Source organism: Parus major, chromosome 3, assembly GCF_001522545.3.
Source record: "Parus major isolate Abel chromosome 3, Parus_major1.1, whole genome shotgun sequence".
In the NCBI taxonomy this organism is placed as follows: Eukaryota; Metazoa; Chordata; class Aves; order Passeriformes; family Paridae; genus Parus; species Parus major.
The window spans coordinates 78,841,761-78,866,832 of record NC_031770.1 but is presented as its reverse complement, the minus strand read 5'-3'; the positions used below and the strand labels follow the sequence as shown (position 1 = coordinate 78,866,832).

Genomic DNA, 25,072 nt, shown 5'->3' with positions numbered 1-25,072 from the left:
TCATTCTGCCATAGTGGAAGATGTGAGATATTAACTACCTAACTGCCAATAAACCTATGAAATGATACACAAATGAACTTCAGGTGAGTGATTCTATATGCCCACAGTATTTGACCAGGTTTACTGATGCTTCTTAAAAATATTTACTTTATGGACTTCTAGTTCTAAAACTGAGGCAGAAGATTCAGATTCTTGTTTTGCTGCAATTGCTCTGTTTGGGCACCAGCTATCTCAGATGGTTTTATGGCCAACTGAACACTGCTTTTCAAGAGTAAGTGGTGCATACATACAAAGGATTTCAAGAACAAGAGGTGACTGCAAAGGACTTCTTTGGGTAACAAACACCTTTCCAGACTTTGAACACAACAGCACTGACAAAAAGCATTTAAAGCAAATTGAATTCTCTAGAAGTGTTATTTCCTAAGGATGCAAATCATCACCTCTTACAAGTATGTGTCACTTTGTCAAGTCAATGTTTTGAATCAACCATGTAACTGAGGAATATGATGGAATATAGGGCATAAAATGAATTTTCCTGTAGTTTTGCATATATTAAATTGACATATCTACAACTTTGTGTTAGATACAAGGCAAAATATTGAATAGTGAGGATCACATTAATGAAGAGGTCAACTTAATTAATCAACAAATTAACAGTTTTTGTCATCTGAAGTGCACAGCCAGCCCCCAAAAAAGCATTAACTCATGAAGATGAATTACAACTTTTTAAACACACTTCTATACAGACTAATTAGATATATTATCTTTACAAGAAAAATATACTCATTTAACTCATGAGCTACTTCTGAGGATGATTTATTTATTTTTTTTGTGGAACTGCTCAAGGTACAGGCTTACTAGTATTAATGACAACAATGTCCATGACTTTCAAGTTGCTCCAGTTGTCTCTCTGCTGAAGCAGAAATGAGCCCTCTTAGATCCTGATGGTGCTATTAGAAAAAAAAAAAAAAAAAAAAAAAAAGACTGTTCTCTTATTAAAAACAGAAGCTTTCGTTCTCTCTGGAGGCCTGATATTTATGATCAAGCATTTCATGCCTACTTCTCTTGTCCTAATTCTGGTCATTTGCAACAATGCTGGTGTTAAGTGACTATGAAACCCTAGTCTCTGAAGTAATAAGATTTTCAGGCCCTGTGCCCTATGTCACATGGAACCATTTACTGCAGTACAATAGGAAGTAAGGCCACTATGCCTAACAGTATTCCTGGAGGGAAAAATGCTGCTCATTGCTGAGTAACAGTATACCCAGATGATTATTGGTTGTAAATTCTGCCTTCAAAATCAATGGCTTTTTGCATTTAGAACTAGCAGAACCGAAGGGCAAATTACCAAAGAAATACAGAAAGAGAAAAAGTGCAGAGTACCAAGCTCCCGCTCAAGAAACTGGTCACATGGAAGTGCTAACTTCTCAGATCAAGTTGATACAGAGCAGCTGAACTGGTCTTGGCAGCTGGGATGAGATGGGGTGTGAGAAGTACCAACGTTCCATCACTGGCTAAAGACCCTGGCAAGCAGCTCAGTGCCTTTTCCCCATATAAAATCCTCACAGCTCTGCTTTCAGCTGAATATCTCCTTTTACACAGCATCTGTTGGGACGATTCTTTTGCACAGAAATAACGAGAGAGGTTGAACTGCAGGTGGTCAAAGAAATGTGGACTTGTCAGAGCTTGTTGCGCTTAGACTGTGAAATTCAGAGCTTACCTTCGAGTCACTGTGTTTGGTCTTGTTGAAGCTGTAGTGAAAAAAATGGGCCCAAGCCTCTCAGTTTTCCAAATGTAGTAAAAAGTGTTTGAATACACACTTTAATATATTTTCTGTGGCATTTTTGTAAAGTACAGATATATAATTATAGATATAATGCATATATAGCATTTACTGTATTGATAAAAAGTCAGTCTTTTCACAATGACAAACCAGTATTTACAATATGAATCAAATTTTAAGGAACAAATAAAACAATACTGTGTGGTTATACGACAAGAACAATTTGAGGAAAAGTAAGAGACCAGTTCTAAAAAATTCCCAGACAATAAAGTACATGATACCACATTGACAGGTGCACCTCCATGAACATCCATGCACAACCCTTTTTTTTTTCTCTCCTTATAGGAACATGCATAATTTAGCTCTTCCACATTTCTACCAAGTCACAGGTCTTAAGTTGATATGGCTGCTTATGCTTTTTCAAGTACGGATTAACTGTACCATCTTTCCACTTAAAATCTTTTTCCAACTGCAAAATTTCAAAGTTTTGGCTAGAGCAGAAATAACTATACACAAGTTACTTCTTAATTTAAACCAATAGAGCTATGGCAATTTGCATAGCTGAAAATTCTTCCCATCTTCTACACACCTTAGAACCATTTCACAAGCCATTAGCATGAGTCTGAATAGCGTTTTTTAGCATTGCAGGTCTTTTCTAGGAAGTTTGCCTCAAAGGATACTGCACTGCCAAGACCAGTGACAGAGCCAAAGTACACAAATGCTCTTTATTACCCTCATATATGAATACTACCCAGCCATTCCTTGGTAGCATACTGTACACAGCACAGCAAATGTAAAGATGATCTTCATCTTCAATGTACTGTCACCCTTTCCTCAGAGGAAGAGAAGTGCTATCATCACATTTTTCAGAAGAAAAAGAATTGGATAGAGACTGAGTGGACTTAGGTTTACTCAGAAAGGTCAATTAGAATGTTTAAGACAGCAAAGAAGCAAGCCCACATCACCTCAATTGCATCCTCTTCTCTTTCTAACTTTGAATGAGAACTTTATATGTATCTTTAACAGAAACAAATGCATAACTAATAGAAATAAATTTTATTTATCTCTATTAATTTTATTCCCAGATAAGCGGAGGTAGCAAGAGGGATGTTACTGCATGTATTATCTCCATCCCACTGAAGAAATATTAGCTGAAATGAGCTGTTTTTGAAGTGAGAGTGGGTAAGCCCACTATCTGCCTGAAAATATATAGAAACACTTGAGAAACATGAAAATTCACCAAAAAAATCCAACAGATATTAACCTGAAAGACATTAATTTCCTTCAATGCCAACTGGGGAAGCATTTTCAACTACATCTGTACCTGCTTTAGACTGCCTTTACATCACCCACACAGTGTAAATGAGAATTAGCATACTGTTGGAGATGATCTTTTCTCTCAAGCACTGAAATTTTTTTCACAGCCTCTGCGGTTCAGCTCTGACAGATGGACAGCTGAGAGGCAGCTTTTGCAGAAGGACTGATAAACACCTGGGCTGTGCAGGTGCAGAAGAGGGCAGAAATGTTACCATGGTAAGTGTGTCCCTGTGTCCTTGTCATTCTAGAGAAGTCTGGTCAGGAGCAAATGATAATCTACATTCTTACAAGTGCCATTTAGAAATCAGAGGTGTGAATGGAGGAAACCTCTCCAATTGCAGGACAAAACCAGAGCAATAGGAAGGCAGCTATGACAATGTTCTGCTTCCAGAAACACTTTGGGGCAAACTGAGTCATCTGCCAAATTGATACAGGTGATGTATTTTTTAAATATTGAGGATGCAGAAGCTTTTGCCTTCAAAAAAAAAAAGAAAAAGCAAACACGAAAGAAAAAAAATAACAAACTCAAAACACGTAACACACATGAAACAGCTAAAACCAATAATGGAATTTATCATCCTGCTCACTTTTTTTTCCTAAATCAAACTGCACTTTCCCTTAAAAAAGTAAAAATACAAAAACAAAGATACATTAGAATATCCTACTGTCCAGTAAATGTCTTATAGGCAATATTTATGGAGGAAAAAATGCATCAAGCCCTACATTTGACAAAAATTAAGCACCCCAACATTCATTTCATACAAGGGAATGCTGCTTCTAGTGCTCTTGGATTGAATTATTCCTACCACCACAATTTGAATATGCATTATTTGTCTTCAAATATATAATCATAAATCTAGACTAATGCTGAATAAAGCAAATCCTAGTGAGAATGCTGTGCCGTTGATAAGATAAAAACAGCGTATCATGAGAAGGCAAACTAATCTTTCTGTTCACCTTGTAAATAATCCATTAGCTAAACTTCTAGTTTAGGCTGGATGCTTGATGCTTAACACTAAGAAGTCCAAATACCCTTTGTATCCCTTGTAAGAGAGAATAAACTTGTAAAATGCCTTTGGTGCATCAGCTTATTATATGAATGTTTTTAAAGAAACTCACTAGTACTATAGGAAATGTAAGTGGGCTTTTCTGTGTTGTTTAATACTCCAAGTGTCACTTCATTCTTTAAAGGGGTTAGAACAGAGGAGGGGGAAAGGGGAGGAAGTCTTACTTAATTTGTTGCATATGTCCCAACGTGTTATACAACTAAGTGTATTATACCAGAAAACTAAAGCAATCTGCACTGCAGCAAACTCCGTGTAACTCAAAATAGGAGAATAATCTGGCCACAAGCAAGTCAAAATTTCAGTGAAACTTCCTCTCATATTATATATACACACACTTTACAAGCTACATCAAGTGTCCTTTCATATTCCAAAAGAAATACATTGTAGACACCAAACATACTGTACTTTTACTTAAAGGCTTCATCAAACCATATGTGCAGACACTTGAGAAGACGAGAGTGTCAAGCTTCCTAGGGTCCTAGAGTCAAAGAAATTCTGCTGCCCCCCACTGCTAAGTAAGTGCACTCCTTCCACGGGGGGCAACATCTGCCGATCCGTCATGGTTCCACTTGGCGAGGACCCCAAGAAACTTCCTTGGGAAGAAACGATTTTCTCAGGACTGGCAGCCAGTTTAGGGGATGTGGAAAAGTTATATCCATAGAGCGCACAGGGACTGTGCAGTCTAAACGTGTTGTAGGAGCCTTGGTGGGTTTGGTTAGTGGTAAAGGCATTGCTGGATGGGGAAGGCATGATGTACTGGAGCTGTGGAGACATCCCTGAAATCTGCATGGATAAGCCAGTCTGCGGGCAGCTGAATGCGTCCCCATCATTGCCACTCATAGACATATTCACAGTTGTGCTGCTCGACACACCGACATAGGAGGGAGTCCTTGGGGGTGCAAAGGTCTCACTAGTCTGGTTTGTGAGCCGGTTGTAGGTCTCAGCCAAGGAAGTGCTGTATCTGTTCAGGGCCAAGCCTGAGCGGGCACAAGCTGTGTAGTCAGCTGGAGCAAGGGTACACAGCTGGCTAGTGTTGGGACTGAGGTGGAAGGCTGGAGATGAGCAAGGGGAACCCGGTAAAAGGTGAGGGTGGGTAGATGGCACTCCACTGCCAGATCCCTGGAGTAAAGTAGAGGAACCTGCATTTCCTGGAAAAGAATATTACAGTGTAAGAAGCACATTGGGAGAAGTCCACTTCCTAGGTGAAAGACCAAGACCTTTGTCTTTTACAGTAACTGTTAAGATGAAATCCAGCTTAAATTAATTAAAAACTTTTACATATGTGTGCAGGAGAATGTGTTAGTAAACCACATACGTGTTTCTAAAGAAACAATTGACCAAGGAAGAGAAATGAAGTTATGTTTTTACAACATGTTTTATGTTTTTACAACCATCACTTAGTACTTAGAGCTCCTAAAGGTTAACTGCTTCTTACATGACATGGAAGAAATCTGCATGGCAGCTAAGATGTAGCCAAGTGAGTACCACATCACAGGAAGCCCTCTTCAAAATTATGACTTTTGGCTTGTCTATGCTCTTGCTATAGTCTGGAATGTGTTTCAAGAGTTCTGTGCCTGTCACTGTCAGAGCACCAGCTGAGGAACCAGCTCCTTAGCTCAGAGGCTCTCACAGATAACAGCTTCAGGAAAGTTCTGAAGTTGGGAAACTTCAGAACAAATCTTCAGAATAAAAAAACCACTTCCGACTTCAAACAAAAATTACTGAGAACAACCAAAAAATTCAGAACAACTTCAGGAAAAGTGTAGGCTGCACATAGCTGCTTAATTTCTTAAATGAGTAGGTTTGCAGCAAACTGTTTGCAAATTGTTCATTTACTGATATCAGAACTTTTTATATTACAAATACCAGTGCTGACTGCTCCTGAAAATACACTGCTTGCTATAGGTGAAGCCTTTTCTCAAGACTGAAAGTTTCCCAGCTGCAAAAATACTTCCTTTTCTTAAAAGATTGTATCTTCCAGAAAACTGAGTAGAAAATAATCTGGGGCCTTTTACAGTCTTTTAGGCAGAAGACACTTAACAAAAGAGATCTGTTTATGAATCACATTAACAATCAAACATCCTGATGCTGCAAGGAGATAAATGCTGTCAATAAGTTAACAGGTTATCATAACAGGTGAGAAAGTAAAAAGAAAAATACATTATTAATGAACACTGCCTGCTGCTGCTTCTCTGTTAACAGGACACACAAGCACAAAGCACCATTAGACACTGCCACATTACAGAAATCCTGGTATGATATTTTTCTTTTCATCTTCATCAATGCCTCCACTACCTGAAAATGGGAACTTTCAGAATTAACAACCACGAGAAATTTCTAATGGGGTCTTTTGGAAAGTTGCTATGTCCAAGGTATAGATGACTAAAGATTTTGCAAGGATCCCAGTTTCCATCCTCAGAGTATCAACAGTAACTTCAACCTCAATCTTCTTAACCTCAGGCAACAGCAGAAAAGTAAGTGAGAAGTTCATGGCAGCAGTTCTCCTGCTACCAAATAAGGTTCCTGCATACAAATAGCCAATAAAGCTGGTCCGTCTCCTAAATGGATTAACTGCATTTTCAGTTGCCTTTCAGTCTTACACAGTCTGACAAGGTATTTCAGGTCTCGTTCTAACTTCTCATTAAAGGCCTTTTTGATGAGACCATCTCTCACCTCCATGCTACACCCAAAACTCTGCCAATAGTCATCCAGTGTATCTATGACTTGGCACAAAACCTCCTTTTAGTCGCCCACATCAGGGACTGATACTCAAGATTTCTCAAAGGAGTGAACAAGGAAGCTGACAGAAAGTGATTTCTCTGAATTTCTCTATGTTCTGGATTTTTGCTCTGAAGATGTCTAACAACTTTGCAATCGATTCATTATCAAGAAAGCAGACTGGATGTTTGTAAATCTGCTAGCAGAAAATGTGAAGAATTGGGAGCAATATGTCTGATTCAGCTGGGAAAACGCTGAGAGGTTTTCTATGTGCATTGGCATGCTCTGTCAATAAAAGAACTCAGAAAAAGAGTACAGAGATTGCACTCTCTGTACAAATGGGCCATTTAACTATTTTTCTCATTCATGACACTACCTGCATAATGGGTAAAGTGGAAACAAAGAGGTTTCCAACAAAGAGTGAGGAGCAGGAAAAAGCAAAATGGAGAGGAAATACATTTCTTTAAGCTCTAGGGTGCAGATAAAGTTTGTGGGCCCATTTACTGAACACTTTTCAGGTCTTTAGGAATCAAGAAGGGGTTCTAAGAAGAGAACAAATTAAGTTTCCTCCCATTTGCTCATTACCTAAGAGAACATTTCTTCTCGTTCCTTTTTTAGTTTTGTTTTTGTTTTTTTTTTTCTTAAAAACACAAGTAATTCCTATGCTGCAGTATGGATGTGTACAACAGAAGTCATCTGTAAGTGATCTCTTTTGTATCTAGCCAGAACATAACATTAAGGAATAGGTTATTCAGTCCTTAAATAACTGGAATTCTCCTCCACGTGTGATCTGATTTTTCTTACAATCTAACATATTTATTGCCACAGTGGTTGAACTAACATTAGTTTTCTAACTTGAAATAACTCTGATGAGGGAGGATGGCTGCACGGTGTTGGTTGTTTCTGTCTTGTGAGTGACACACTTACCTTGGCTTTTGTAAGGTATGATGGGCAAAGCTTCACCTTTCATTTTTGTTTTGAAAGAGCACAAAGACACTCATTACCTTGTTTGGGTATCCCAGGTATGTCTTCAAATGTAAGGGTCCTCAGTGAAGGTCTCCAGAAGGCATAAGACTCTACCAGAGCTTCCAGCCCCATTCTATTTAGAACAGAAGAAATCACGGTGTCATGAAATCAAGCTGAATTTTGCCACACATCTCTGAATACTCTACCTCAGAAACATGTACAGTTTAGTAACATTTCAGAATTATTTTCAAGTTTGTTTTTCCTTTTAGAAAAGAGCCTATCCATCCACAGAGACCTGCAACCACCAGGCTGACAGCACACAAATTTTTTTCCAATTCCACAAGCCTGTCTCTCCATTTCAGTATTCAGGGCCTTTTGGGAGGGCTGTTTGAGTGGGAAGACTTGGCTAAAATGGTTTTAAATGTTTTGCTAGTATGATATTTTTTAAATAGCACTATTTCTTCCTAGAACAAAGGTTATCCACTGACAACTTCTATTAAAACAGGATTCCCTGTCATTACTGATGAGCTGGAAAGTCACACTTAGAACATGAACAAGGCATGGATGCACAGCTGTTTTGCTGCTAAAATCATGTATAAAGCAACACTGTTTTGCTAAGCAAAATGCCTTTAGAAACTAAAAGTCTTTGATCATTTTTTTTGCAACAATGAGAAAACAGAAGTAACTGTGTAGACAATGGTGGCAGTCACTATTTAGAAGAATCTCCTTCTCCTGGAGGTAAAGACCCATTTGTTTTCTGACAATTATTTATGAATAATGCACCTCAGAGGTATATATTCTTAGAGGTATAATTTTGGTGTTATTTTTGACTGCTGGGCCCCAGAGGCCTGTTGAGTGTCAGCATCAGGCACACACCAAATACGAGTGGCTTGCCTTTGAGCAGCAGTACTTTGTGAACCTGAATTATGCAAATAGCCCAATTTGAAGCAACCAACATGTTCTGATACTACTCCTTCCAGGAGGAACACAAATGTCTGTCAGGAAACATTTATAAAGCATTTACTAGCTGAACCTGGACTAAAAAGATAGCCTTAATTTTCTGCAGTAATGGTGAATTTTCGTTCCTAGTTAAAGTGGAGATAAAAGCCACCTCCTGGAGGAGTGCAGCCAAGGCGATAATTTATACAAGATGCCTTCGAACAGTTTCCACATTTTATCACCACCCTAATTTGTGCTATCAAATGCCCAAGTTTATTTAACAAAACAGTTATGTTTTTCCCTAAGTATTTAAAGGGAGAAATTCTGGTCCTTTCCTGAGTAAAAGTTTTTATAGGGTCAAACTTTAGGCCCAACTGAAGAATGAAACTATTCTCAGCACATAAATTCTGCTGCACTTTGCAAATGCACAGGGAATGTTTTTAAAAGGTGAAGCTACTGATTTCTGTAAAATAGCCTGTGGGACTGAACAGGAATGACCTAGAAGGGCTTATTTTTAATTAAACAGAATTACTGCATGCAGCAGTGCAGAGTAAGATAGCTGCATTAAAGCAATATTGAAAAGTTTGCTATAACTATACTACAGTACTTTTTTAAACTTTTGTAGACTAAAATACCTCAATGATAAACACACCAGCTAGAACAACGAAGATAACAGAAACTTAACATTTAATTTCAGTATTTAGTAACAGAGCAAAACAATAATCCACTGAGTAAACCAATAGAAATTTTCCTTGACAATTAAAATTCTGACCTGAATTACCAAACACATTTATCCAGCAATGCAGACTATAAAAGAAAACAGCGATATTGACTTCAGTAAAACAATGTCAATTTGCAACAAACAAGAGTTTGCAGAGTCAATTCTGTAACGAGTGTGTTTGTAGAGTAAAAGCACTCAGACCTCATCTAAAGGCTGCTCCAAAACATTTCAGAGATGCTGGCACTTCCTTCAGGACTTGCCTTCTTAATCCATTTCCATAAAAATAACTTTCTATCAAAATATCCTGCTTTTTTCCTAATGCCTGAACCAGACTATTCCCAGCAGCCAAACAAAAAAAAACCCTTCTCTGGATACACCCAGTCCTATAACTGTATTTTTGTGGCTGCAGATGCCATAGTCTTACATCATTCTCAGGTAATTCCAGAGCTGTCACATCACATTAAAACCTGCTCAAATCTGGTTTCTGAACAATCCCTTCTTTTCTGTCTAAAAGGGATCTTCCCTTGTTTCATGTAACATTATGGAAGAAATTCTAAGTCCACCTAAATTTGCACATTTCAGAGACAACCAGGACACAGGGTTTCACACTTCTTAGGAGGTTCTATAGTTCTGCAAACAGCAAGCAAGCAGAGACACTGACAGTGAGAGAGTTTTCAAACAGGGCACGTATGGCAACCTTTTTGTTTCGAAAATACACACAGCATGTTTTGCTTCCTCAGTCACTGCATTTATTTGGAAGCTACTGTCCACTTAATTTCTAACTAGAAGGCTACAAAAGATGGCAAAACTCTATGTCAGTGGCCACAGAACACAGATACTTCTTGCTAGAAGACAAAATCTCAGACATACTGAAAAGATACTCAGAGCGAATGCCTGTAAGTCTTTACCACTACTTCATCCCTTCTGTAAGAATTAATTTTCCAAAAACTACTCTCATTTGCTGTCCAGTTTCAGTTTTTATGTAAGTCAGGTGTAAGCACAAAATAGGCTTTAATGCTGTAGCTTCTGCTAACAGAGACGCTCAATAAAGCAACAATCAAAAAGAAACTCTCTGATCATTCCGACCAGCATGATCTGCTCCTTCTCTGCAAGGCCTGGTCATATATACAGCAGCTGCAGACACCAAACACAATGTAGTCACAGGAATTGATGGATACTATACACCAATAAAATACTGGGGTTTTTTTTTAGCTGAGATGGTTTAACATACAATTCAAAACAGGCTTAAGTAGCTTGCATTAAACAGTCGTTGAATGAAATACGTCATCAGCACTGGCAGCCCAGACAAGACCCAAATCTCCATTCTGCACTACTCAGATTTCCCACTGCTATTTTGAAAGATTGACAGATCAAGATAAAATAAGCAATTAATTAGTCCATCCGCAACAGAAGAGGTGGAAACCTGTCCCATTTCAAGGTCCCATATAGCCTGATAGAAAAGATATTCACCTAGGAAGTGGATTTAAAACTCCTTAGACTAAAAAGACACTAGAACACAAGTCCCCCACCTCCTAGGCAAGTGTACTAAACATAAGGTTACTGCACAAACTCCAGCCTTCATGGAGTGTCACTGCTTCCACTGAAAGGAAACCTGAGTACATGAGTCAGTACTGAGTACAAGTGCCAGCCTGCACTCGATCTAGATGGTCAGGGGTGTAGCAATGGGAGCTCACCAGAGAGAACATTACTGGGAAGTCTGAGTGGTCCTTCAAGGAGCCTGAATTCTCAGATTAGATTGTCTGTAAGTGCAGGTGTTCACCTTGAACAGCCTTCACAAACTGATTCTGTCAGCAGGAACAAGGCCAGCTCCTTCCCCACACCTACCTGTTACGGCCCGAATCTCTGAAGCCTTTAGCAAATGGATTCCTATCGATCTTCAGACGAGTTATCTGTGAATATGATTAAGAGAAATTATTACCTATAAACTCAGATAAGTAGCATAGAAAACAACTCTCCTGACAGAAATAGCAGAAACATCTTCGTATTTGTATAGTTTAAGATGGTTGTCCTGAAACATAGAAAAATAAGGGCCAATTTTCTGATCATTATTTTGCAGATCCCAGGAGAAGCTAATAGGTATTTAAAGCTGCCAAATGGCAATTGGAATTACTGAGAAAAAAAACTCCTGTCAAATGTCATTCTTCACCTAAGAGACTACACTGTCTAACTTAAATATAATTTAAATTAAATTTTATTTTTGAACTGGTCAAGAAGGAAATGTGAAAATAGTAATTATCTCTAGGTTATTATTCTCCATAAAAATAAAAAAACCAAACAAAAACAACCAAAAAACCTAGCAAAACACACCACACCCCAAGTAACTGTAATTTATTTTAATAAACGGGAAAGTAACCAAATACTTGTATTTCAGTATTTACATGGCTCACATGTTCTTCTCTTTGTAAATTTATCAATGTAATGATATGTAAAATATATAATTTCAAAAAATACAGCTGCAATAATTTATATGGAATTATTAAAATGCAGCTATGGTGTCATGATGTATGCTAATACTTAAATGAGAAGGTAGAAAGAGGTAAATGATACAACCTGCAGTTTGCTTTTGACTTTGAATCCACATGGACCCAGATAAATTGCCCTTAATAATATAAACTGAATGCAGTTAATAAAAACAACTGCAAACCTTCTTCAGAACTCAGCTTCGTTGTTAAGGTCCTGGGAGTTTTAAAAGCACTGGAGTCAGGAACAAAAGTGCTTTAAAAATTCTCTCCAGACATGTATCTACCTTTAAAGGTACAGAAACACCTTTAAAAATTAGACTGCTCTTTGCCTTGTTCTTCAATGCTGTATTTGTAATCAAGACACCATTAAGCATGCTAATTAGACTGTGTGATCTCCGTAATATAACTGATTTTTTACATGCAGCATCTCCAAAGGCTCAGCTATAGCCTCCAGGCACTACAGCAGCTACTTGTAAAAAGAGCTTTAGATAATTCCGTTTTAATAAGTGATACAATGATAGTATCTCCTTTTCTCCTGTCTCTTACATCTCCTCTGAAAAGCCTGTAAAGTGCTAACCAGAAAGCCCAAGTTACCTGTTGGTTTTGGTATGCTGTGACAGTAGTGAAAACTGTCTCTGGGAAGGAGAAGGCTTTCACCCCTTCTCCCGAAGGGATGGGCTTGACAGGGGACAGATCATCACCGCAGTCTTTTCGGATGACGTGCACACGAGGCTGGTATTTATGCATAGAGTGAAGGATAATCTACGCAATCGTGAAAGGAAAAAGATAACATTTATTAGAAAGGACACCCTGCTGTTTCAGGACTAATAAAATTTTGGAGCAGATTACAGTATATATTTACCATGCCACTTACTGGAAATCAAATGTTTTCTTTAACCTCTGAAGGTTCTTGTTACAGTAGTCTAATCCCTGTGTATTTATGTTATTGCCAACCCTAAGCATTTAAAAATTACGACTCAGGAGCTCCAAACTCAGAGATTGGCTCAATTGAAACTGGCTCAAAAAAAGGGGAAAAAAAAAAAAACCACCAGGAAAAAGAAAAATCAGGAGTGAAGTCCAGGTCCCACTGGAATTATGAAAGTTTTGTCACTTTTTTCCACTGAAGTCTGGATTTGACCTAACAGGATTAACAGCAGCAGGAATTTGCCTTTTGTTTTTGGAACCTTCAGGATATGCTATTGGAGCAATTTTTTCCTTATATCCCAAAGGCTGGAAACAAATCTTGATTGGAACACTAGCTGAGACTCTCACACTCTGAAGAAGCATAAACTTAAGGGTAAAATAGTAACAAAATCCAGAACTCTAAAGTGTTAATACCAACCAATTTATAAAACTGCAAATTTCAATTAAAAAACCCTCCCAGCATACAAAAACTCAATCAAAAACAAAAGAGAAGTGGATGAACTCATAGTGCATAAAATTAAACACATGAATACCTCTTGGTATTGCACCTCAATTTTAAAGGAGATTTAAAATACAGAATTTTTTTTCTATTTTACTCCAACTAACGACTATGAAAATAGAAGATTTCAAGGAAAAAAAAAAAAAGAAGTTCAATTATTATTGTTGGAAGCCTTAAGACATTAGTAACTTGATAAATAAATAGTCCTATGGCTATTGGCCCGTGGAATCAACATCCTGGGGAAGCTTTTTAATTTCCTGCTCCTTCAGTAGGCTCAGAATGTGCGTGTGCTCAAGCACTCAACAGAGCCCCTATGTCAGACACCATGGAAATTCATTCGCCCAAATTATATAGAGGACGTTGCATGTGTTTGGATAAACTAGAGCTTGGCTAGTTTAATAGACTTGGTGCTGGCCAGATTACATGGCTTTGGTTTGGTAAACCAGGCTTCTAGATAATCAGGGGTTTTATCTGCCTTTGAGTAAGGTTTTGACAATGACATCACAGGCTCCAATTGATTTACTCAGTGAGTACCCTGTGGATGTTCTTATATGCAGTCTTTTTCGAGTTTCTGAAATCTTGACTAGAGCAAGATTTTTTTTATCGTGCAAAAATGTTTTCTCTTTTGCAACATTCCTTTTAGTTCTCCAACGGCAAAGATGTACAAAATGAAAACGCAGAGAGGACAGCACATTCCTCACCCTGTTTTCCTGTGAACACCCAGTGGTACCAGGGGAGATATTGGTGCAACAGAAAAAACATGATCAAGAGAAGATGTTGCACAGTTCAAATCCACTGCTATTCTGTGCCTTGCCATTTGTCTGGGTGCCACTGAGCATGCCACACTCTCTCCCACACGGATTACTTGACCCCATCAGCTCTGCGGTGCAAACCACTGCTGGCCCACACATCAATGATAACCCTGGCAGCTACAATGAGCTCTGCTCACACATCAGAACAAGTGAAATCAAAGCAGCATGGAGATGAACACCTCCTACTGCTTATCTAGGCGGCTATTACAGCTAAACTGATCCATGTCATCTCCTAAGAGCAACCTGTCTGGCCTCTGTCCTGTACTGAAATTTCCTGCACTGACACGCTGTTTTGGCAATTAGCAAATCCATAGCAATAATTTCTTTTTCTTGATGCTGTACTATGTGTTCTAACAATGGGATCTTTGTTAGTGATCTGAAGGACTCTGAACTCTAAATAATGCATAACTGTGAAGCCCTCATGAATTAAAGAGCGACATATGAAAACAGGACATATGAAGAGAGGGAGATGCAACATCCACTCCAAAAACAGTCTAGCTCTGTTATTAAAGCATCACTTAAAGCTACTGTGAAGAAAAAGCTAAGGAAAAGGAGATTCTGGCTTCTCATTTCACAGTGCTTGCACATTTAAAAGCACCAATGGGATCTAACAGTTTATCTGTAGAAACAGCAACCTTCCCTTCATGCCCTTAAAATCCAACACCAAAAAGCCCTCTACAAAAACTCTCCACAAAGTCCTCACAGAACAAGATCACAACACTTCATGCAGGAATAAACCTCTCTCACAAAAAATAAAATTATACTTTGGAAACAGCAGCTGTCAAGAAATCATGATCAGAGAGAAGACAGGGAGCCCACAGGTAGGAGGCAGAGCAAAGGCCACCAGAGCACCTGCAGACACCCAAAGCTGGGATTCCCTTTGCAATGGCTTTTGAGAGCTGCTGCCACGATGAGGCCTCGGAGCTGACCCTGAGCATGAGCACCACCACGGCACCACCATCTCAGCCAGAACAACTGAGAGCCAGATACACCCTCACAGGGGAGACACCAATTCTCCAGCAACTTGGCAGTGCCAAGACTACACAGTCACCTCCCCATTACCAACACAGTCCTTGCCGCTGCTTTTGCCAAAAATCCTCCTTTATCCTCCCCCCAAAGCAAAGGAACTCGGGCTCTCTGAAGTTAGGGAAGTGTGTCGGGCTGAGGAGCATGGATTCCCTCTGTACTAAGACGAAAACTGCAAGTGCAAATACTGATGTTTCACAGCTTTTCATTGTGACAAGAACATATAACTGCCCACTGACTGTAAGCAGAGCTCACTACTTGGAGCCAAGTCTGGGCAGAGTTACAGTCCTCCTCTGCTTCCAGCCTCACCCCACTTTCGAATGGGGAAAAAAACCCACCCCAACCACCAAGGAACAATTAACACACTAACAGCCTCATTTTCACTAAAAGTTAAAAGATGTTCCTCTGCATCAAAAAATACTCAGTTGAAAAGCATGGAAAATAGCATAAAAAATATTGACTTTTCCCCTCCACTGAAATTCAGTTTAAAAACTCCATTGAAATAGAGAAATTAGCCAGCTCTAACCAGCCGCAGGGAGAGACTGCTTTTACAATGCAGACTCCACAGATGAGAGAGGGATGAGAGGCATTAACAAAGAGCATCCAGACCATGCACTTTTCAGTAACAACTGCAAAATCCAGGTTTACTTTTCCGCAGAAGCACAACTTAGATGAAACACACAAAAGGCACAGCACATGTCTTCATGACTCTACAAGAACACAGTATTTCCAGAGCAGGGAATTCACCCTGGAACTCCTTTTGAGATCAGAAACACACAAGGGAAACATGTCCGTACAAATTTTGCTCCATCTCCACAGACTGCAAGTGGAACCCACATATCAGAGAGTGTCCTATGTGCAGACATGTACTTCAAAATCTCTGAGCTGAGCAGCACTATGAAATAGCATAGTCACAAACTCCCACTTGAAATGCTGATGAAAATAGCAGCAGGCAGCACAGAATCTGGAAAGTGCTCGAGCAGTGAGTCTCTTAGAGATGGCTGATCTCCTACAGAATGCTAATCCTGGGGCAACACGATGCAAGGGGAATGAACTGACGGCCACCAACTACTGCCACAACAAAATACAACAAAAGTATTACAACAAATACTGTGTAAGAATTTTACCCTATTTGCAAATACTGTGAGTATTCCTATGGCCATGGGCCACATCTCTCAGAGATTCTTAGAGTTATTACTCTTGAATAGGTAAAAGGGCTCTAGATTGATATCATGCAAGCTCCCTACCTGCAAGACTGAAACCTACCCCTGGGATTTTAACACAAAAACACTGCAATACACCTTCGACAAACATAAGAAACATAAAGGAACAATTTCAACAAGGATTAAATTGCCAGAATCAGAAAGCAGGGAAAGCATTCCCAAAGAACAACAGCTAAAACCCAATGCTGCTTGATGGAAACCCCACAAGGTTTCTCTGAAGCACTCTGCCTACGCACAAGAGGAAAAATACCCACTTTCTAATAATCTAAAATATACCCTATGTCCCATACCAGGGGTAGGAGAGTCAGAACTTCTGATACAAGAATAAATATTGAAGGGACACTACAGCCTTGACTCCTAGCTCTTCTAACTCACCATCTGTCCCCTGGTACCCTCCTGAGAAAAATGGTTTCTTCCTGCTTATGAGAAACAATTGTTTTTTTTATACTCATCACAAAATATGATTATTCGTTTTCCATTATTGCTAGAGGCATTCAGAGGCTACATAGCTTTTTCAATACAGCATTCCACACTACCATAGCTTTAAAAGAAAAAATGTACCCATTGGAAGAGACACTTTTCTGCTTTCTGCTTTTGCCTTTTCTGGTAATTATGAATGACATGTTTGCAATTTCCCAGATTTGAGAAATATGAAATTATTTTACAGTCATCCTTCTTTTGTCCTTTTATTTTAATGCTAAAATTTCCATTTTGGGGAGGAGGGGCAGTGCCATAGCTCTGAATCAGTTCAGTGTGTCTCGAATCACTGTACTTGAGCTTTGCTTCACTCGTTTCCTAGCTGAAGTATTTAACTAAAGACCAGAAAATTTATATCTGCCCATATTACAAATAACAGTGTGCTGTGTACACTACACAGGTTTCAGTACAGCATAAAAACAAAGCTGGAATCTGGGCTGGAAAAATACACTGACATAATTTTATGCATAGATGAGATTTTTATCACAGGAAAGTTTGCATCTGCAAGTGTGCAGGTGGACCACAGTACCCACAAATCGTCCCTCTGCACCCACCGAGTACAAAAACCAGCTCGCTGCTGGAAAAGCAACATTTCATCCATCTGCATCTGCTTCCCTTTCAGAGCCCTTACAATAGACTCAGGATTCAGGGAAAACAACTCCCACTTGAGAGAAGTCACAAATATACAAATGCTGGGGAAATTAAGGGAACTTCATGTTTTAACCTTAACTCAAATGGACACTGCCAAGTAAGACTCCGTATCTGTAATTCTGGAATGAAGCAATATAAAATCTCTTCTGTACTATCCTAAGAAAAGCACTGCTAACTTAATAGATGGGAATACCCCCACATTTCTTTTAAGGAAGAGCAAAATACAAGTATGAAAAAATTACTGCACAAATGTAAGTTTTTATCTTTGTTATTGCATTTGCTAGGTCAGCCACACTCCTGCGCTTCTTGCCTCTGTTAATCGTATTTGCAAACACAAATACAGGGGAAAAAAGCCTCAGACTATGTATTAGCAAAAGACCTGGCTCAATGTCACGGAGTTACAACCATACAGAAAGAGCATGGCACTCTGTTCCAGGTATATTTTCTTTCACTCCTTTCCTTGAAGGAGAAAGTATCCTGGTTAATAAATTGGGTTCCACTAAGGACAATGGAATCCACATCCTGTCTAAAAGCTTTCCTCTAACATCTTAAAACTCTACGACTTGGAACTTCATGCTCCTTCTGAATGGATGCCAACATTTGCCATTTATTACAGGGGTTTGTAAAATCAAAGACTTCACCCTGACTAAAAACAATCCTCATTTTTTAATTATTTCTTAAGGTGTCAAGTAAAGCTATTTTAGAGATTGCTGGAATGATACTGGCTTACATCTGTCATGTTTCAACAGTTTTGAAGAGAAAAGGAAATATTAACATAACACATTTTGTCACATTAGATAATGTCATAACTAAACAATTTAGAACTTGCAAACAGAACACTCATACTGCATACGTCTTCGCCAGCTTTTGCAAAAGTAATGAGCCTCAGCTGTGAAAGGGTCTTGCTTCATAAGGTATGTAATAAATCATCATCGGAGCAAACCCAGCTCCCATGTTGTTCGTTTTTGACTGCAATTATTAACACCTCACGGGATTGCACACAAATGTTTAGGTTAAGAAAATACTTAAGTGTATTTTTATCCACGTGAAGTTATTACACACTATTAGTGTTTCTCCTAGCCACTTGTGAATTTAAGCGTCCTTTTCGATCGTAGAAGAAGTTGCAACTAACACACTCGGTGGGAAATACTGAGAGCAACTCTGCCCCTCTGTATTAGGCTATTTAGCCTTGTAAAGTCTTGCTTTGCAGAAGGAGTTCTCTATTCGAGGTGGGAGTAAAACAGCAGGCCCTAATAAGCAGTTAATTATCGGAGCAGAAAGTAAGCAGATTTTAGATCTGGAGAGTAAAGTTCCAAAACAACTCTGAAAAGTCAAGCCTATTTCTGGCACCCCAAAGCTGTACATCAGAGCCTCTCAGGGCTGAGCAACGTGCCTACACATCATGCCACCGAAGAGCAAGTACTCACATGCCCTTGATCATCCAGCTCGTTATTGGTAAGCTTCAGTTTGTCAAAGCTGATCACTTGTCTCATCCACGTCTCCCCTGAGGCAGGTGAATCAGGGTGAATATAAACACGAGGCGGCACTGGGGAGTCAGCATTACCAGCCACCATCCACTTGGAACTGTGATAAACATACCTATAAAAAGAAAACAAATACCTTTAACCACAAGCACCAAAACAATTTGTTAGACCCATTCAGTGTAAATAAATTAGGGCCCATGCATACAGCAAATATCCATCAATTAACAAAACAATGAAAGGACCTGATTTTACATTAAAAAAAAGATTTTTTTTGTTTGTTTGTTCCAAAACATAGTTCTGGCACCTGCAAAAATAAGGTTAAAATCCATGCTCCCATCTGACCTTACTCTTCCTAAAATCAGTGACGATTTCAACACTAGGTTTCAAAATGAGCTTTAAGCTGGTGTCAGTTCACTGATTGCTACAGCTCTACTCTGAAAAGGCATCAGCAAACAGGGAAGAATCTGGTCCTTCTTTTATCAAACTGAATAGTAATTCCATATTTGGAAGATGTATCATGCTGAGTCTAACACAGGACTCTATAAATAAAGCTATTGAAACAAAAGAACATTATGATTGGGAAAAATAATGAAAGTATGTAAAACTATGCTCTTGATATTTCTGTAGACCATAATAGGCTTAATAGTATTAATATAGTATAATAGTATAGCTTAATAGGCTTGAATAGTATTGCAAAAAGGTTAAAAAATGAAAACACAGTCTGCATTTCGTTTGATAGGCCAGTACTGATGAGGTGATTTTATAATAAAAATTGTGCCTGCTTTGGTTGAAAACCTATTTTGAAGGCAGACACTTCACAAAGTAGTTTAAAAAGCATTAATTGGAAGTTATTTTTTTCAAGTACAGTAAAATTCCAGTAATTCATCTGTGTTTTTAAATAAAAACAATAAAGACTTTATCAAAGCATATCGTTGCACAATTCAGTTCCTTTTTAGAAAAAGACAAGCAACATAGTCAGAACAGAAAACAAAATTATATGGAGCAGGTATCGCTCCATACAATTCAGATCAAGCTGCATAGCTAAGATCTAGAACGGTGGTGAAATTCTCTCCTGGAGATAAATCCTCCACCCCAGATCACTGTTGTGAAGTTTTTAATTTATTTTATATTTCTTGATTTATACTAAATATATGCTTTCACTCAAAAAGTAAATAAAGTTATAAATACACATAAATAAAAATTTAGTGATAAATACGTATTTTGAGCTACAGATCTAAATAGTTATAAGGTCAAATTTTGCTAGAAATGCAGACCTAGATGTAATTTTTTTTTCATTTCCATTTGTTTTGCTATCTGCTCTGTCAGCTAAAGATTAGGCTCCATGTGACTGCTGTCACATCTATGAAATTTAAAGATCTGCAAGACTGTGTGAAGCTGTACAAACTGACAGAGTTGAATTAACAGTCATCAATAAAAAGCAAAGAAGAGAATGAGAAAAGGCATCAAATAAAACATGTAAAACATTAATATTTAGTGGAAAGCTTAAAGGCACAGTTAGTAATACACAAATACAAAAAAATTCAGGTTTGCCAACTAAGAAAATACCGCCCTTCATACAACTCTTGTTATTTCAGTTATCTGGGCACCATGCAGCACACAGTGATGACAATGCAGGTCAGTATGACTATAATTATTTTAAATGAAATTAGGTTTAAGCAATTCATACTCAGAATAACTCTTTTAATTTTTAGTATTAACATATTGATTAATTTGGAATTATTACCTTGCTTTTTCTATGAATTTACGAATTGTTCAGGAATTATATGCTTAGATTATTAAGGAAATGCACACATGCAACACAAAGGAGAAAAAAAAAGGAAAATAAGCTTGCATTTGAAATGCACTGCACTGGTACAAGGAAAAAGCAGCATTTTTTTCCTCTGTGGTAGAGACAGGAAAGACTCCCCTGACTGTATATGCTGGGCATCACCAGCCCTGGTATCTGGTGTCCCTTTCGGAAAAACTCTAAATCTAAAATGGTCCTAAGAAAGGTCTTACACACCACACAAGAAAATGACAAAACAGCAGTCAATGAGGTAAGTACAGGAAAAACGGAGGGCAGCATTTGGTTAGGAAACAAGGCAGCATTCCTGCAGAACCAACCTTTTAATCTCGGTCTGAAATATTCCTAGTTCTAGAATTAAATTTGCAGCGGTTTTCTCTGCATTATACTAAGTATAGGTTAAAACAGTCAAACCCGCAATTGGTAAAGACCTGATCCTGTCTCCTCTGAGCTGCTCTGGCCAGGCTTCCCCCCTGGCTACTCTGGAGCATGGGATTGCATCCGTAAAGCAAGACCTTGGAAACGGCTTCCACTCCCAACAGGAACTGCTGCGGGCCCGAACATTTCTCCAGGACCAGTGGCTTCTGCAGAGCACAGCCAGCTCCCTCAAAACACAACTACCCTCGAAATACTGAGAGCTTCAGCACAAAATTTCTACTCCTAAATGTTCAAAGAACAACTGCTTTTGTTCCTCACATCAATCTCCAGACAATAACGCCATTAATTCTTCAAATAATAGTAATTAGAAACATTACCCTTTTTTAGTCTAAGCGACCAAATATCTCAGTGATAAACAGCTTTTAAATTAAATTATAAGCAATTTGAAGCACGACTTACTTATAAGGTAGCTTCTAAGTATTTAAATCAGATATCCATGCTATTAATCTTATTAATTAATGTTAATACCATTTGGCACTAAAAAAGGTACATTTTCATATTTAGTTGTTAATATGTAGTAATTCCCACTGACAGGAGGAGGAATAAAATATGATAACATTTCCTGACCACACTCTGAAAAGCCAAACCTGAGCATCTGCCCACAGTACATACACAGTGTGAGGCAAATATATAATGAAGAGCTTCAGCACAAACTTTAGTTGCTTTTGCATACTTGGTACAATATGGTCTTTTAAAATACACTGGGATGAAAATAAGAACCTTTAAGGAGAGTTAAATATGATCTTCTGCTAAATTATGTTGTGTTAATATTTTCTTCCAACAGCCAAGCACCCTATAGCTTACATCTTATGTTTTTTGCACAAAAGTCACCGTACCTGTATCTTTTGTTATCCACTGGCACGATATCCATAGCAATATAATACTGCTGATGTGGGTCTAAACCTGAGATCTTCACTCTCATTGCAGGAAACATCCGCCTGAACATTGGAAAGAGAGAGGTCATTTTTAATACGAAACAGACTCAGGAATGGTTGTTTAGGAAAAGTAACCGCTTCGTGGGATTTTTCTCGTTCTTCCTTTTAGCCTACAGAGTCCTTTTGGACGATTATAGTTACATAGCCATGAAATGGCCCATTCGATATGTCAAAACAGATTTCTAAAGTGCATTTACTCGAACAATGCTTTGTATGTTTGGGGATACGCTTTGGGAGTACAGCTATTACCACATCATTTCAACTTTATTGTTAGACAGTAAATCATTTGGGTTTGAGACTTTACTTTAGCAGGACACACATTTAAAGCCCATTTGAGATATTAGTAAGAAATGTATTCCTGGAGATGTGCAAACAACACCTCCACCCAGGAAGCCCAAGGCTTACAGAAAGGCAAATTGCCACTAAGGTTTCATGTGACAGCAGAAAATGGTGTCTCATTGCTGTAGCAGCAAATTAGAAAGCTAAATCCACTGTGATACAATTATAACACCGCGAGGATGCAGTTATAAAAGCCAATGTGCCATGCTCTAACCCAACAATATGGTCTTTATTGACACGGGACTTCCTGTCTGCAACTTACTAAAGGTGAAGTGCGAGAGCTACTCTGTCTTTGAAAGGTATAGTAAAACTTCTTTATTGAAAGCAGAAACGAATCTACGAGCAAATTTCTTTAAAAAAAAAAGTAAAACAAAAACGACGAAAACCCAAACATTCAGGATTTAGATCCTTCTGTGGAATAACGGATTAATTAACTAATGAGGTGGTTTTAACAAAACTGCTCTTAGCTCTTTGCTTGGCATGCTTTTTATCACAAAACTTCGTTCTTGAAGACAAAAAAAATGAAAAAAGGAAGAAACGTCCTGACTACAAGCTAATAAAATACTCTTCTGCGTTTTAAAAAACGAAGTTATTCTAGTTTACTCAGTATTTGCTGTTGTCCTAATATGTATATATATATTAAAAAAAAAATCTGTTAAAAGTAGTTACTGGAAACAAAAATCCTATCTCCGCCATTTCTGAATAAACAGGAGGGTAAAAGCCTGACTACGGCTAACTAGTTTTTGTTGTTATTTCAGTGCACCTGTAAGATAAAACAGAAATGCCCCGACTGGACTCTCTTAAGACAAATGCAGCTTTGTGCTGTTTAAGACTGCGTTTCAATCATTAATAAAGCCTCTCTGAAAATGCAGACGGTAGCATATGGATTCAATAAAATATGTTTTTGTAATTTCTAATAAGTTCAAATACTTTTATACTTCCCAGGTTTTTACCATGTGTATCCCCTGGAAAGGGGAAAAGCTTCCCCCCAGAAGGGCACGGCGCTCCCAGACCTCGCCCTAATGAACAGGAAACCCGAAACACCACATGCTCCCGTGCCCATCTAACATTATCGCCATCTACCTGCCTCGTAAATCTGGAGGGTTCCCGGGTTTTGGCCCGCTTTGATGTGCCCGCCCGCCCCGGGAGCGCACGGGTGGCGGCCCCGCCGTGCCCCGTTACCTTCCCGCTTTGGTGATGATCATCTCGGTGCCGATCTCGTGGAAGCGCTTCCAGAGCTCGGCGCCCTGCAGGTCCACCCGCGGCGCCTGCGGCGTGGGCAGCGGCGAGCCGGGCCGTGAGCTCTTGGGGGAGCCGCCGGGGGAGGCGGGCGGGGAGGCCGCCAGGAAGCTCTCCTCGCAGCCGCCTGCGGAGAGAGCGGAGGAAGCGATAGCAGCCGGGCCAGCGCGGATTTCGCCATCGAGGGCTCCCTCAGCCCCGACCGAGCCGCCAGGCCCGGGCCGCAGCCGTGGCCCCGGGGAGGGGGGTACCCGAGCTCCGGGACCGCGGCAGCACGGGCGGGCTGCCAGGGACGAGCTGCCCCCGGTGCCGCACCGCGCCCCGGCCGAGGCGGCCGCAAGCAGCCCGTCCGGGGTGCGAGACCGGCGGTGCACGGGCTTCTGCCCCGCAGCGTGAAACTGCGCTCTCCTCCACACAGAGCACACGAACACACACATGTGTACGTGTTATGTGTGTGTCTGTGTCTATATATATGTAAACATATACACACACACACACATACATACATATATATGTATGTATGTATGTATATGTGTGTGTATATATATATATGTACACATAATTATGTACATAGTTGCATTTGCACTTCTAGCAACACACATGCACATATGCGTCGTATAAGCGCTTTTGCCTCTCCTCGCAAACAGGGCTCGGGACAGCCCCCGGCCGTCGCTCCACCGCGCTGCGGCACCCACAGCCCCGCCGGCAGCCGCCCTGCCCCGTGCCGGCGGCCGAGGGGCGCCGCGGATCCTCATCGCCAGGCCAGCGGGAAGGGTGCTGGGTGCCCACGCGGCGTGGAAAGAGAGAAGGGATAACGGGGATTCAAAGCTCCGGTGGCGGCGGGGCGCGGGGATCCCGAGCGCAGCCGAGGAGCGGGGCCGCGGGCAGCGGCGGGGCGCGGGGCGGCACTCACCGGCGGGGGCGCGGGCGGCGCAGCCCAGGTCCAGGTCGCCGCAGGTCCTGCCGGTGGCAGCGGCGGGGGAGTTCTTGGTGCAGCAGCCGCTGCCCCCTTCGTCCTCCGCCGCCTCGTCCTCGCCGCCCAGCTTCCGCCGCTTGGGCTGCCGCGGAGGCGGCGGCGGCTGCTGCTGCTGCTGCTTCTCGGCCCCGATGAGAGCCTCCACGGAGAAGGCGTGAGCCTTGAGGCTCATGGTGGTGCCTGGCGAGGACCGCCGCTTGTCGGCCATGCCCGCCACCCTACAGCCCGCGCATCCAGGCGCCCCGCGGCCG

At 40.1% G+C, this 25,072-nt stretch overlaps 1 protein-coding gene across 1 annotated transcript; it reads right to left on the bottom strand.

The window, feature by feature from the left end:
• Window positions 1–1,780: 1,780 nt before the first annotated feature.
• On the bottom strand, window positions 1,781–25,063 carry TBX18 (T-box transcription factor 18). The gene is made up of 8 exons (XM_015620329.2): window positions 24,759–25,063; window positions 23,789–23,972; window positions 22,169–22,270; window positions 19,034–19,205; window positions 12,589–12,756; window positions 11,357–11,421; window positions 7,890–7,984; window positions 1,781–5,315 (listed from the first exon to the last, which is right to left on the bottom strand). The coding sequence occupies exons 1-8, from the start codon at window positions 25,027–25,029 to the stop codon at window positions 4,591–4,593; spliced, it is 1,782 nt and encodes a 593-aa protein (XP_015475815.1). The 5' UTR covers window positions 25,030–25,063; the 3' UTR covers window positions 1,781–4,590.
• Between the last annotated feature and the right edge of the window lie 9 nt (window positions 25,064–25,072).

Bases quoted from the DNA above. Each gene is read 5' to 3' on its own strand.
- TBX18 (XM_015620329.2), bottom strand. From the start codon at position 25,029: ATGGCCGACAAGCGGCGGTCCTCGCCAGGCACCACCATGAGCCTCAAG. The intron at 22,271-23,788 runs GTAACGGGGCAC...TCCAATGTTCAG, and splicing joins ATCATCACCAAAGCGGGAAG to GCGGATGTTTCCTGCAATGA. The intron at 5,316-7,889 runs GTAATGAGTGTC...ATTCTTTTCCAG, and splicing joins ACCTGGGATACCCAAACAAG to GAAATGCAGGTTCCTCTACT.